At 34.7% G+C, this 16,345-nt stretch overlaps 2 protein-coding genes across 2 annotated transcripts; both read left to right on the forward strand.

The window, feature by feature from the left end:
- Nucleotides 1–5,197: 5,197 nt before the first annotated feature.
- Nucleotides 5,198–9,414, forward strand: MS3_00002694 (uncharacterized protein). Its single transcript, XM_051210301.1, has 2 exons — nucleotides 5,198–5,327; nucleotides 7,462–9,414. The coding sequence occupies exon 2, from the start codon at nucleotides 8,561–8,563 to the stop codon at nucleotides 8,906–8,908; it is 348 nt and encodes a 115-aa protein (XP_051070279.1). The 5' UTR covers nucleotides 5,198–5,327; nucleotides 7,462–8,560; the 3' UTR covers nucleotides 8,909–9,414.
- A 2,011-nt stretch (nucleotides 9,415–11,425) lies between these two features.
- MS3_00001064 (uncharacterized protein) lies at nucleotides 11,426–15,219 on the forward strand. Its single transcript, XM_051208576.1, has 2 exons — nucleotides 11,426–12,124; nucleotides 14,373–15,219. Exons 1-2 carry the CDS (start codon nucleotides 12,033–12,035, stop codon nucleotides 14,698–14,700), a joined length of 420 nt encoding a protein of 139 aa, XP_051070280.1. The 5' UTR covers nucleotides 11,426–12,032; the 3' UTR covers nucleotides 14,701–15,219.
- The last annotated feature ends 1,126 nt before the right edge of the window (nucleotides 15,220–16,345 follow it).

Genomic DNA, 16,345 nt, shown 5'->3' on the forward strand with positions numbered 1-16,345 from the left:
AGAACGGCCTAGGGTTCCGATTGGTCTCGCCTTCCTGTCTAACCCAGCCAGTTGAGTCCAGAACACAAGTCTCAGCCTCGGATATATGAATCATTATATTTCAAACATACTTTGTTTATATACTAATCAAGCAGACTACATCGTGCCATAAAATAGAAAATAACATTGTACAATAATGACCAACAGGAAAATGACACGTTAAACAAATATTGACCAATAAGATGATAGCATTTCATGTCCAACGATAGCATTAGGCTTAACAGGATAATTTTTGGGATATTTTCCTGAATATCCCAACAGAATGGTAATAGTCTGGATCAAAGTTTTTGATGTGAACTGAATGATAACATGACAGTTATTGATTAATAAATGATTTAATCCACCCATAATGTCTATTCCTTTCCAAACCACATATAACATAGATGACAGCAATAAAGGATGTTGAATTAATTAGTCAAATATATTTGTACTAAAGGGCACCGGATACAAATGCACCACATGAATCACTTGATTTGTGTGTGGGTTATGATACTTCCCGGGTGCCCCGACTGAGGCAGGCCTAAAGGCCTGATTCACAAGTCAGTGGAGCAACTTCAGGAGATGCAGTCCCATGGTAGCCAATGGCCAACGACTGATTCGTACTCCATCTGTTCCCTTAGGATCATGGAGCTAATGTGCAATGTTGGTTTGGAATCAGGGTTTTCCAACTCCCTTAGGTGGACTCTCCGTGTCCACCAACCCGGCTAAAGCGCCGGACATTCGCTTATCGTCCTTTGAATTTTGCAAACAAAACCCGTGGTGCGAGAAGGTAGTGTGTAAGTCTTCTGTGTCAATGGCTGTATACGCGTGGTCATGTGAGAGCATTTCGAGAGAGGAGCCAACTCGGCCTACCTTCGGCCTTACTAGAGCATTTAGGGGCGCATTTTGGATAAATTTTAAATCTATTGACTCACGTTCCTGTCAGGCACAAAAATTAACATTTGAGCAAGATTGAGCGTATATTTAGAATAGATTTGTTTTGAGTAATAATTTATCTGTTTGACCATTTCCCTTAAAAATCTAAGATCAGAATCTCATAGAAGACGCTGTAATTATATTTAATTCGTTGAAAATGTTTTAAATCAAGTTTTACATATCATGTCTACGGATTGATTTCGCTAATATTTTGCTGACCATGCTGAGATAACCGGACTAAAGCTGAATATTCAAGTTATAGAAGCGTAGACAAAACTCTATTCTATTCAACCTGTTGATCTTCCTTATCTGTAACAAGATTAATACTTTTGTTAATTAAGGTTTTACAACTGAGACTTTTGTACAAAACGCATGAGGCGAACCATAATCTAAGTATCTGTCAGAGTCTGTTATTTTCCTGAAAACAATTATTTTCAACTTATTATTATGTCTTCGTACAACTAAACAATCGACAAACGCTAGTTTGTGGTCACTGGATTTTATTTCCTTTGTTAGCTTAATGCTCTCCGAAATGCTGTTTATATTTTCAAACATTCCGTTTAATGATAATAAAAATATCATCTAAATACCATTACCGAACTGTTGGCGGACACACACATCTTCTGATTGCATTGGTTTCTAGGGTATGCATGAAAAAATTTCCTACAATCGGAGAAACTGGTGAACGCATTGCTAAACCTTCTTTTTGCCTGTAAAGGTCTTCTCGAAGTGTGAATAAGGTGGATCGTAAACATAAGATTAGTATCAGTGAAAGTTAAGGATAGGTTCCCAGAGGAAGAACAACAGAATGTTGACTATGAGATCGACTGTTATGATTGTAATTCAACTTATATGGGAAAAGCTTCCAGACAATTGAATGTGAGGTTAAAGAAACACAAACAATGTTTGAAACATGTTCCCAAATCCTTGGTTGATCTGAAGAAACTTGAGAATAGATTGGCAATAGCGCAAAAGATTAATTTCTAAGGGACTAAAATACTTCAGTATAGTTTTAACACTCACAAAGTAAGAATAACAGCAGAAGCGCTGTGCATATGGACGAACAAGAAGTGAAAGGATATTATTCAACTAGCAAATATTCGTTAACATGTAACTGAACCCCTTCTCTTTCCAACCTGTTTATTTCACATATATTGTTATTCTGACTGAAATTAATGTAGATTATTTTGGCAACAAAATTATTTATTTGATTTTTGTTCTACATGCACTTCAATGATTCAGAAACTATTTTTTCAACTTTCAATTTGCATTTTTGTTTTATTGATTTATTCCTTCATATAAACACACATTAACACCGAATATCAATCATTAATAATTCGATCTTACACACACACGTACAATCCGTTCAGTCATTTATTTAGACATTGTGGACTTTTCACATGATTCTCATTTAACTTATTCGTGTCATTCTATTTACTAAGGTGAAGATGTAAATATGGTTGGATGGTGGATGTGTCGTTCGATTTCGTAGATTGGTTGAAGTTAGATATTAACACCGTTGGATGCTGGCACAGTGGTCTAGGGGTTAAGCGCTCGCGCGCGAGACTCATAGGTCCTGAGTTCGAATCTCATGAGGCGAGGTTGAGGAGTCCCACAATAGGATGAAACGGCCATACAGTGCCTCCAGGTTTTCCATGGTGGTCTAGCTTCAGTTGACTCATTATCTCAACCATTGAAATTACAATAATATTCACAAACACCCCTCAAATATGATTTGATCAGCACAGGATTGTCAAACGGTGTTTATTTCTTTAATGATTTCGATTATTACTTGAAGAACTGCAGACAAGGTTGTTGGGTAGTGAATTTGGATAAGTGTTAAAGGACTAAAAATTGTATTTATTAAAAATCGTTTAAGTGGAGACAACAAAAGGGGTATCGATTTATTGCGTTGGAGGGTGACCAGTGCAAGAAAACTGATTGTGGAGATTGTTGAATTTTTATTGAAATCATAAGTTAGTATGAATGAAATAACTAATAAAAAGTAGTAAGTACTGGATGGTTATTTATTCTAAATATCGAACTACTCGGTTGTGCATATCCATGGTTCTACCTCCTATGACCGAACCTAAGACGTTCAGCTTCGTTTGCCAACGCTTAACCTATGATCGCAATCTTAGTCAAATTTATTAGTCATTTCATCCCTTGAACTGACACATCATTTTCTCACTAGTGGCTAACTGTGATAAAAATTTCCGGAATTCTAATAAGAAGCTACGTGGTTTACTGGTATAGAGTGTGAGGAAGGTATATATTAAAGAAAATAAATGGTTGTGAGATGTAGTGGACTGATTAAAACCCGAATTTTACAACAATACCTTCCATTTTTATAGTCTAGACGTTAAGCATTCTCATGAGACACCGAAGGTCCTAAATTCGACCACCTGTATCAAGACATTAGGTCCACACGACTGGAAAGTCACACACTCAGTGGAAACAGCTGTCCATTGCTTCTAACTTTTCAGTGATTATCTAATTTAGATCTGTTTTACAACCTCAAGAATATATAAATGTATTTAATTAGCTTAAATTCAAAACTGAAGGAATCGCTATGTATCAGTCAATTACAAAATAGATACCATAACATAAAGCCAATATGCTTTGTCATTGATACATATATATATATATAAAGAGATGTTAATTTTTACAATCACAACCATAGTGTTATTTGGAGTAGAGTAGAAGTATCAAAACTCTTTACAATTTCTTGACGTTTACAACCGCTTACACAACTCAACTCAAGTTAAGAATCCAGTTTTTGAGAACTCAGAATAAATGTTCTATTTCAGTATAACCTATAAATCCGTATACTTATTTCCATTATAGTTATAATTTAAATTCTTTCTATATATTTCATCTAGTTCATGTTAATTCATAGAGTCGGAAGAGGCTTTGTGGAGATTTTCGAAATTTCAATAGTTGAAACCATGAGTCAATTGAAGCTAGACCACCATGGAAAACCTGGAAGCACTGGACGGTCGTGTCGTCGTGGTACGGAAGTCCTCAGCAGTGCGCATCCACGATCCAGCCCCCCACGAGATTCGAACCCAGGACCTATCAGACTCGCGCGCGAGCGCCTAACCTTCAGACCACTGAGTCGACAGCGCGGGGACGGGATCGTGGATGCGCACTGCTGAGGAGTCCGACAATAGGACGGAACGGCCTTCCAGTGCCTCCAGGTTTCCCATGGTGGGCTAGTTTCAATTGACTCATGACTTCAACTAGTGAAATTCATAGTGTCAACATTTGAAATATAACATAATTCATATTCTAACCTGTGAATAACTTTCAAATGAATTCCAATTAATTCAGTTGTAAATTTAGCTATATACTATTGATAGGGATATAAATCACGTTAGTTACTTATTCCAAAATAACATATGTTTAGTTTTCTATTGAATTATAAATATACAACTGAATATAGTTGAGATATCAAATCCAATAATCCTGCTTGTAACAGTATGATTACTACACTGAATAAATTACTGGGGCACGTTAATGTTACGTCCTTGATCTGTCTACCCACTTTTGGTGTTAAGGCTTCTATCACCTGATTGGTTGACAAGCACGTGAATGATAGAAGACAAGACAACTGGAACACTACTCTATCTATTCCCGATATCCTGATTACAGATTAGTGTAAAAAGGTACATGAATAATAAATAGATGACTAACCCGACCATGACGTACAATAATTAGGAAAATACAATCATGTCCAAAACTGGGGATTAGAGTAGAAAATAGGGTTCAAAATATTATGTTTAAATGACAATAGCTTTGGAACAAATAGTGCTATGGCAGTGAATCATACATCAAACGAAAGCTTATGTTCTGTAGAATAGACCAGAGAAAAAAATAATAAATGTTAGTGTTTTACAAGCTTTGCATAAAATGAAATAACGTTCCGAAAAGAATAGCTTCCATAGTTTGTCAAACCTTCTTGTTTCTCTGTTCACATCAGTTAAGTATAAGGATACATTGTTTTTGAATACATAAAAGGGGGTATAAATTTCCATATAGCCAAAGTTTCAATAAACCTTACTTAACATTATTTTTTCTTTTAATAGTGTTAAGGATGAAATACTTTTTTAAAATTTAATCTAAACATACATATAGTAATGAATAGATAGATAATTTAAATGATTTGATTGGTTGGAACGATATATATTGGGTGTATCAATTTTATCTATAAATTCCCATACATGTTGCTAAGGCATCATAGAAACAACAATTGAACTTGTGTTAAAACAACGTTTGGACACTATATTTCCAATATATAAAATAATTATAGTGATATGAGAATAGTAATTTAAGACATAAACCGTTGGGGATAGATTATCTTATTAACCATCGTAAGTATATAGTTCTATATTAAATATTAAAACCATTTTTTTCATATTATCATTGAAACATAAGATATGTCTAATATTATTATTGAATTCTGTGGACAGTTCAGAGATTAGTAATGTGAGATATACTTCATAATTCAATTATTTATATTTGAAAATGTAAATAATGATACTAAAGGGCACTGATTACATGTGCGCTACACAAGTCATTTGATTTATGTATGGGTTATGATACTTCCAGGGTGCTCAGACCGAAACAGGTGTTTTCCTAAAGGTCTGATTGACAAACCAATGGAGCAACTTCAGGAGATGCAGTCCCATATTCGTTGGTGTCCAATGATTGGTTCATACGCCATTTGTTCCTTCAAGATACTGGAGCCTATGTTCATGATTGGTTTGAAATCAGGGTTTTCCAGCTCCCTTAGGTGGACCCTCCGTGTCCACCAACCCGGTTAAAGCGCCGGGCATTCGCTTCTCGTGGTGAGAGGAGGCAGTGAGTAAGACTTCTGGGTCAATGGCTGTATACGCGTGGTCATGTGAGAGCATTTAGAGAGGGAGGGCTAACTCTTTCCACCTTCGGCCATACCAGAGCATTTGGTAGTTCATAATTCTCTAACATCTAGTTATTACAGAGTTGAATACTAGATCTCTCACGATCATAACATACTTAACAGTAAACTCAACAACACCATCTACATATTGATTCTGTATATTTCATATTACTGTCTTGATGAAGATATTCATGAAAAATTTCAGAGAGAAAATTATTGATTCTATTCTTTATAAATATAATTAATAAAATCTTATGGTTGTTCCATAGACATAATGATGGAAGTAGTTAATGTTGAACAAATCTATTCTTATTCTACTAGTAAGAACTGTTTTTACTGTTAATTATGTACTATGCATGAACTGATAAATAACACTATTACACAATAGAACGAATATATATATATATATATATATATATATATATATATATATATTGCAAATTGAACGCCATATTCGGTCACTAAGCTATTCCTCAGGAATCGATTTTTTGATGACTTACGATCGATTTAACAGAAACATTATATATATATATATTTCTGAGTATACCCTATCAAAATGTACACAGTAAAACATCATTACTCACTTTCTCTTATTCATATTAAAATATTTGTATCTGAAAAAATTCGATAATTCTAATAATCAGGCTGTAGGACAAAGTAATAGTTGCCAATCTAATGTATATAATTTTAAAAATGAGTAATATTTAATGCTCAATACTGAATGTAAGAGCACAAAAACAAACAAACGAACAAATAAATAAATAAACAATTTATTCGTGAAATAATACTGAAATGAAATGAATTCATTACTATTGTATTGTTGTTGTTGTTGTTGTCTTTGGATCAATTATACGAATACATGGTATATACTTGAATTCACCAATGATCATTTGAATAAGTAATAATGTATTAAAATTAATGAATGCAATGGCGTAATGTAATACTCTCTCTCTCTGTGTGTGTATATATATATATATATTTCGACCGAAATGTACACCATTCATTTCAATTTCAACAGAATCATTCTATAGACCAAGGTATGGGTAATGTAAACTGAATATATTCAAAAAAACGATTGTTGATAATTTGTTACATCACTAATTTATATTGGATATTTTCATTGAGATATATGAATTGATCGTGAGTGAGCAGTAATTTTATTAAGACACGAGACTCAATGTACTGGCTTGGATTCCCAGTAGGTGACTGTCGTAGACGCACACTGCCAAATCGTCTCATTTAGCGACAAAACAGTCATCTGTCTCGTGTCCTACATTCGTTGGTTAGTGATCTCATCAAAGGTTTCAATTAGTGACTTCGATTCAAGCTTGTAATGCATAGTAGTCGATTAATTCACAAATCAAACACTGATGACATTAATGTACTTTCACACTACAATCTGGTGTGCATGCAACTGTTATGTCAATAAACAATTTGTCAATAAATAACAATTGTATATCTTACGTGAATATTTTCTCAACTAGATGACATGAATGCGTTAGAATGTGGCTTATGATATTTCACTAATGAAAGACTGTAATCAGGGATTGTTATCAGTGCTTTAATGACTGTTTTACAATTTTCAGATAATATCGCACATTTCTGATTATCAATCTTTCTAACTGACGTCCAATCACTTCTGTAATAAACATCATGCGTGAAAGTTTTGATATAGTTGTACGAAGTGATAAATATACATTGACAGTCAAATTGTTGTACAGTGTTTCAATTATTCTATTGATCATATGGTTGATGAACATTTTACCAAGTCTTTTCAATGGAGAATCAATCAAGTCGATCATGATGTAATACCTAAAACAATAGAATTTTCGTGCAATAATATATCTGTTCCAAACGGGTCAGAATCAGATCTTGCTAGTATATTACACAAAATATATTCCCTATCAGTAAAACATCCGTTCAAAAATACCCACTGAGATATAGTCTGGAAGAAAATAGACTTGAGAAATTATATGATTCATTGGGTGTGAATAAGACGGTAAGTTGACTATTAGAAATATTCTTTGATGTTGAATAGACTGACTGTCTTCTAATTAACTGATCCTTACTAATTATTCATTGATATTTCAAAATGATCGAGATTATGTGTGCAAAATATTTGTGTACATTGTTCAATTTCATAGTAGTTTACGTCACAGTGATCCACTCACCACCAGGTCTGTTGTTGGATCATCACAGAAACTTTGGTTGAGAGATGATGTTTGTAAGTGGAATGTGTATGGTGAGATATATGAGGAGTTGAAGACACGTTCTTCAGATGTTTCTGGATGACAAGTGTGAAATAACGTCAGTTTCAAACTCTCCATCAAATTGATACTCACATCTCGTGATCGTTTCACTCAAATGGCATCAATTGCATGAATGACATCAATAATAAACCTCGCCATCACTACTAACCATCAGGATAAATATCATTGATAGAAAGGTTGTGAATTATCCCATTGTTTATAATCTTGTCTGGATTTTGATGAATCTCCGAAGGAAAGAACCTCGAATCCTAGTTTCCATTGCTGCTCACAACTATATCCATTCCATAAAACATTTGGACATATACCGTTCACTTGGATATCAGATTGACGAAATCATATTTTGTGCGTTTGATTACTGAACTATGTATGAAATAGATGTTAGATATGATGCTCATTAAATTATGAAAATCAACACATGAATTTGTATCAACTCATGTTTCAGGTGAAGACGTTTCTCAACTATGGGCATCGTACAATTTTTAGACCAATGGACTTTTCAAAATGTCATGCTTCGAAATGTGCAGTTATCACTGACATGAACAGATGGCGAGAAGCTGATGCACTTATACTGACAGAAGGTAAAGTGCCAAATGGAATTCGACCTCCAGAGCAATTATGGTTTAGTTTAATAGAAGAGTCGCCTGTACATATTGCTATGGCAGGTACACTGGAAAATGAAGTGAGTAATTCTGGCCATAGTAATATTACTAATCTTTATAATTTCATTACGGTTGTATGTAGCCGACGAGGACTCAGCGAATAATGTCACTATTCTTGATTTTGAACCATGAAATGGACTAATTGTGTGAAGTTTATGAATTCCCATGAAACACATACCTATGCGTCACACAACAGTAAAAGTTGTCCAGCGAAAACGTTTAAACCTGGTTTGCTTTAGCACACATGTTACACTGTGATTGATTTTATAAGAAACGTTTTGCAAGAAGATAAATAAATAAATTCGTGTGCAATTTTAGCTTCGAATTCGTGGTCAATGTTCGAATTCAGGTGAAGACATTCATTAATTTAATGCATATTCATTGATTAGTTCATGAAATTTTATATAGTTTCCAACTGAAGATTCAATTATTCAAATGAAAATAATGTTCACCTCTTGGCTGAACTCCATAGAATTCATTTCACCACTTTACACTATTATCGCAACTATCTTACAAACAATTTCGATTATGGTTAATTTTGGTTAAGCCCTTTTATTAACTTACTTAACAAACAATCTTATAAGAACAGTCACAATTCGTATATTCCTTTGTAGCGTGATGACCACTAGATCACATGATAGACACTAGCTAAAATGTTGATCGCTTAAATATCATTCGATTATTCATTCACCTCCAGGATCATCCACTAACCAATTAGATTGTTTTCGATTAGCAAACATATAATATGTACGACTTCATTTACATTAGTAAATAACATTTGATTGAAAATTTCTTCAATATCTTCAGAATATCGATATAAAGGAATGATAGTCAATTCATACTCGAAGTATATTTTCATTCTACAGAAAACCGACAGTTTCCAAAATATTATTAACCACACTATTAGAGGATATACTGATATATCTATGTAATATGCCACAAGGCATATTACCTGTAGTTAGGATTTAATAGGTACAGGTTGTAAACCCAAAAAAACTCAGACAGCATCGTTCTTTGGCTGCGTTCAAGACATTTTCGGGAGTTTACTTCATTCGAATCCTTATACTAACATTTATTTGTTAACAGTAGATTTCACTGTTGACGTAGATACATTGAACAAGTGATCTCTATACTTTGTTCATTATTCATTGTTATATATATGCCTAATATCCGCTTAAACTAATCAGTAAAAACCTGTCGTAAATACTTTCGACGTGTCATTCATGTCACCATTATCGGGTTGATTTTTTATCATTTCGTTTGCATCTATGCAACTAATTGACACAAATGGATTTGCATAATAAATAGACTGTTAGAGATTTCGGTTTGTCCACACGAATCATAGATGTCACTAATTACATATGTCATGTTTATTCACGAGCAAGACTAATCTACTTGTAAATATTCCTTTATTTTGGATACAATACACAAACTCTTACCTTTGAAAAACAGGAAGCACTGAACAGATATTTCATCTTAGTAAAGAACTCTTGAGCATTGTAAATACACCACCACACCAGAGGTCGTGATCAAAACACTCAGGTCTGTACCGTTAATCTATAATCCAAAACGACAAAACTAAACACTACCCACGAACCACTTTACTAAAACATTGTTCTAATATCAAAACTACTAACTTGCTCATTCATTTTAATATCCATGACATCGTTTTACTTGAATTTATCCCTCTGATATCAAGATTAATTACACTATCTCCTTCCGTCTGGATTCAACGATTTACTCACCATACGGTTCCTATGAGCCATACATGAAGCACCATGGACCAGAAACACGATATCCTTTACCTTCTAGAAACTTCGCTACTGGGAAATCAAAAAAAGTTGCATGGTTTGTGAGTAACTGTATACCGAAAAGTCCAAGAATGCAATACGCCAAAGAACTTTCACGATATATCCCGGTGAGTTTGAGAAAGCTTAACATTGAGTTTCTAAACGTTTTTCAATGATCTCAGTGAAACCAACAATTGATGAAAGACTAAATGCATACAGCATGAAGCATGCAACTTTTGTCACTCGGAACTAATTCTTGATAAGAGTGATCTTCAAGTTATTAATCATTTCATATGACATGATGATAAAAGTGATTGGAAAGTTGATTGGATCCTGTAGGTTCAAATGAAGGATAAACGAACTAATAATGATTGAAATATAATAAAACAAGGTCTACTGAAATTGTCTTGATTGATTCACAGCAATGCGTGAAGTATATGTCACAAGTGTATTATTCCCACATCTGCACGATTGTGTGTTCTATCATTGTGTTGACAACAGGTCTCCATCTCTGAAACTCCGACTTCTCGATCACGTATGCGTTCTCGATGGATTTCAAGCACTGATTCTTTAGCAATACCTACTTTCCAGTATGTAGCAAAATAGATAAACACGTATAAGGCCCTCAAGCACTCAATTTTTAGAATTGCTCACTTTCACGGTCTTTTGTGAGAGGTTTCGTACTTACTGACTGGTCATATACTGTTGATGTTTAACGACCAGTGAAGGTGTTTCATTTTATAACGAAGTGTGTTCATTACTGGAATTTATAATCAATATCATCAACTATGAATATTTGATTGTCTTTCACTTCATTGAAAACTTATCCTATAAATGTACAAGCTGGTTAGTCTATATATATAAACAAATGAGCATCTCAGAAATGTCAGGGATAGTGCTCAGATTGAAGATGATTTCATCGAATCGTCATTTTGTAGGGAACTGTATCACTGGATTAATATAACTACATGTGACTATTCCTTAAACTGATCTCACAAGATTGCCAATCCAGGTATTCTTACACCATACTCAGTGATCACTCACTTTTATGTCCAAGTGTTATATGCATGTACATGAGTGAGCTCACTGTGTTCATGATGGTTATTTAGAAATGCTGGATACAGAAGTGCTGCTGTTGATGTGTCCATAGTTAGGCCGAAATGGCTGTGCAGTGCTCTCACGTTTTCAATGATGTTCTAGTTTAGATCTGCTTATGAACTCAACTATTAAAATTTTAGGAGGAAACTGATCGTTTTATCAAACATACGCACAATGAATTCGATGCGGTTACCAGCTTCATCATTAAAACATGTAATTTATCTGTTCCATAGTTCACTGATTCATTTTCTATTTTCAGCTTGATATTTATGGTCAGTGTGGCACGTTATCCTGTCCAAAGTATAATCCGACTTTTACCTCATCAGATAGCTGCTTGAAAATGATTCGCGAAAATTACAAGTTTTATTTGAGCTTCGAAAATAGTTTGTGTAGTGAATACATAACAGAGAAGTTGTATAAAAATTCATTGAAGTAAGTGGTTTGGTATTAATCTTGCATTATAGTGTAATCAAAGTCATCAATTTATTTATGTGTGCATAATCATCGTCTCAAATTGTCATATTATTTCAGAAAAACGAAATGAAATTGGCAGAGTGAACTGGAATGAATTACATTGATGTTGGTTTTAGTGATAGGCGGCAACTCATAGTCATCCAGCACTTACTTATTTACTTACTTACTTACACACTTACGCCCGTTACCCTTCGTGGAGGAGCATATGCCAACCACCACCATTCTCCATCCAACTCTGTCTTGGACAATTCTTTCCAGTTCCTTCCACTTGCTATTCATCCTTTTCATATCTGCTTACGATTGACAATACGACGCGACTTCTTCGGTCTTCCTTCTTTGCGTTCACATTCACGATTCCAAATTAGTGCTTGTATCGTGATGCAGTTCGGTGATTTCCTCAATTTATTTCCTGTCTACCTTCATCGTCTTTTCATAATATCCTCTTCAGATGGGAGCTGGTTTGTTCTCTCTCACAGTAGGTTATTGCTCATTGTATACACTCAACGGACATTGAGTATTTTGCATGGACAATTGTTTACAAATACCTGTACGCTTTTGATGATGGTTGTGATAGTTCTCGAAGTTTCTGTCTTGACGTTCGTATTGACGATTCTGACTTTGATATTGTCTGGCAGTTGTTTTCAGTTCTATATGTTCTTCATCTTCACATAGTTGCAGACAAATAAGGATTCTTCAATGTGAAACAGATTTCAGTGAGGTGACCTGAAGATGTTTAACAGAATATTGCACATAATATAAAATGAGGGATCTAATGATCAATACTCTGAAGAAACTTCACATTAGAGAAGGGAGAAGATGAGAAGTCCATGACAGATCTTATTTGAGCACGTTGACAGGTATCCTCAAATAATAAACGTGATAGTGCTCGATCAATTTTTTGTATAACTAGTCGCACAAAAATGTTATGTTTTATGGCCTGTCAAGTACCAGGCAACTAAAACGCCAGTTAAAATACTTATTTCTATGACATTGTTTCTGTGCTAAACCAATGATGCTTCATGTAGCACTAGGAGCCCTGAGTCAAATATGAGTCCTTATTGGTCATCTTCATAACAAATTCTCACCGAGACCAGCTCGTCTAGTCCAGAACAAAGATAGCGGCCCCTACTGTGTGTTTAATTGTTGTTGCAATATTATTAGAGGCCAAGTGTTCTCATTAGGGTGAAGTCCTCACATTTAATTTGAAATCCTGAATGAAATGGAATAAACTAGAAATCTTGAATTAATTTGTGAATTATAATTTTTTGGTGTGTGTGCGTTCTTTGCTTAGTATTTCTAATTAAGCTTGCACTTTTTCTGCCTAATATATATCAGACATACGTGGTTTATATACAAGCAGAACAAAACGCATCACACTGCAAAAAAGAAAAATAATAATTACACGGGATCAAGCAAAATGTGGCTGTGATTGTGGGATATTGTAACAAATAAATTGCGAATAAGTTAAGAATGATTAAACGTATTTCAGTAGCCAATACGTCAAACGAAACCTTATGATCAAACTAACATAACCAAGCAAAAAGTGGCAGTAGACAACAGGTCAAACGAAACCTTATGATAAAAGAAACCTGAATATACATACTATATATATAATCTGGCTACTTAATAATTGTCTAATAAGAATATATGCAATATTAAATGGATGGTGGTTAGCGGTGGAATCCACGATACGCGTTCCATCATACTCGGTGATCCTCAGCTGAATGTATCTGAATCACCCAGTTGAGGTTCACTCGTGGAATCGAACCCAGTACCGTGCGCCCCTAGATTCCACTACTAGCCTCCATCCATCCCTACTTATAATGCTTGTGACGTAAAGCAATATCGAGACAATCTTCACAGGATACACACATGTCAATTAGAGACTGATCAATGTCAGTCATAAACATCAATGGAACGATTCAAACAAACAATACCAAATTCAATATGTAGTAATAGTCCATAAATAATTCCTAGCAGTTACCATTGTGCATTAAGCAATCATAGTCCATATTTGTCTATATCTGTCACGTCAAAATAAAACGGTGAAACTGGCTAAAACTGAAATCTCATCTCCATCGTTCTGTAAGTTGAAATTTTGACATTTTCAATGTATATACATATTTTTGCTAATGTTCACGGTTCACTTGTATGATGAGATTTCGATAAGTGTTTAACAAATTGCAAACTTATTATTCATTCCAAGAAACGATCTACTTCCAATTGTGATGGGTGCATCGATAGAGGAATATGAAAGAGTCGCTCCTCCATACTCGTTCATTCACGTTGATCAATTCGAATCACCAGGTAAACTGGCAGACTATTTGAAGTATTTGGACAAGAACGATACTGCATATAATGAATATTTTGCATGGCACGGTCATGGAATCATACATGATTACGATGCCCAACCTCAATGTGCAATGTGTCTGCTAGGTCATACATCTCATTCATTTGGTCCATATTGGGTTCCTCGTGTGGCACGATGGTGGAATGATGGATGTAATGGTCGGAAATTGCGTTGGAATCCATGAAACATGAATATTGAGAACAGAAACATTGTTTTATTGTGGACTGTATTGAATTGTAATGTACATAGTGCTTTCTGTGGCATAGAACAAATTACATTTGAAAATGGACAATATTTTACACATAATAACAATTCTGGTATTTTTCATGAAAACAATTTCATATGGAATGATTATGGAGCAACATAATGCTGTTCACTATTCACAAATGATTGTAATATGATGATGATAAAGGTATAAATGTTCATAATAGAGAAGTATTGGTAAGGAAAATAACGAAAATTGGATTTGAGGGAGGGAAAGTATTATCTTTTCATATTAACTTTCCATCCTAAACTTCGACCAATTTTAATATCAATACCATGGGATTTAATAATTAACACCGTCTAAATTGTAGTTTCAACTGATTCACGTGAATATAAATGAGTTAATAATTGGACAAATGTAAATATTAGTCAGTTGGTTAATGGCAAAACACAGTCGTGTAAATGAATGGACAATAATATCAAAGGGTTTATTGATTAGACATGTATAGTTTCACAATTGATTGATCACTGTGTGGTGATCAATATCATGTGTGTCAGGTACTTCTTAGTGCAGATCGAATGATATCGACCAAATTACAATGTGGCCACCAGTCTAGGTGACTCAACATTGCGTGCACTATGTTGAGATAAGATGGTCAGATTGAAGAATCTGTGCGAACCTCTTATAGATGTAAATGTGATCATTTAAATGAATGATATAGAAACGGACGAGCCAATCAGAAGCGTTTGAGCAATTTCAAGGTCACGGAGCCAAGTTCAACACGCGATGCTAACATACAATCGGTTCACAGCGGATTTTAGAGAGGAGGTGATTAATGAGAGATTACTGCAGATGGGACGGCGAGACTCTAATTTAGCGACGAGCCAATCAGAAGCGTTTGAGCAATTTCAATTATTGGCCAATCAGAAGACAGTATAAAGTAAAAATATATTACAAGGAAGTAATGAATTACAGTGGATATTCCTCTTTATATGATTTGAAAACGTGTTAAGGTTTGATAAAGGTTCAGAGGTTGTGAATTCATAATGCATGTGGTATAGAAACTCGTCCATAGGGTTAGGAGTTAGGGTTAAGGTTTAGGGTTAGGGTGAGGGTTACGGTTAGGGTTGCAGCCTCTCAATAAACACCTCTTCTCTAAAATCCGTTGTAAACCGATCGTATGTTAGCATCCTAACCCTAACCCTAACCTTCACCCTAAACCCTAACCCTATGGACGAGTTTCTATACCACATGCATTATGAATTCACAACCTCTGAACCTTTATCAAACCTTAACAAGCCTTTAAATCATGCAAAAGAAGAATATCCACTGTAATTCATCACTTCCTTATAATATATTTTCACTTTATACTAACTGTCTTCTGATTGGCTAATAATTGTCAAGGACATTTAAGATTCGTTCAAAGGTCGTCCCTAAATTAGAGTCTTGCCGAAAATGTTTATCACTTGGAAATGACACAATCTGTGATACAAACGTTCTTCAAAACCTCTCCTCCATCTATTTACGAATTATTTTCGAAAATGTCTAATTGCTTGCCAACCAATTAAGTGCGTGTAATGACATTTTAGCTCCAACCTCACAACCCATCAATTGACGGTCATCA

Source organism: Schistosoma haematobium, chromosome ZW, assembly GCF_000699445.3.
Source record: "Schistosoma haematobium chromosome ZW, whole genome shotgun sequence".
In the NCBI taxonomy this organism is placed as follows: domain Eukaryota; kingdom Metazoa; phylum Platyhelminthes; class Trematoda; order Strigeidida; family Schistosomatidae; genus Schistosoma; species Schistosoma haematobium.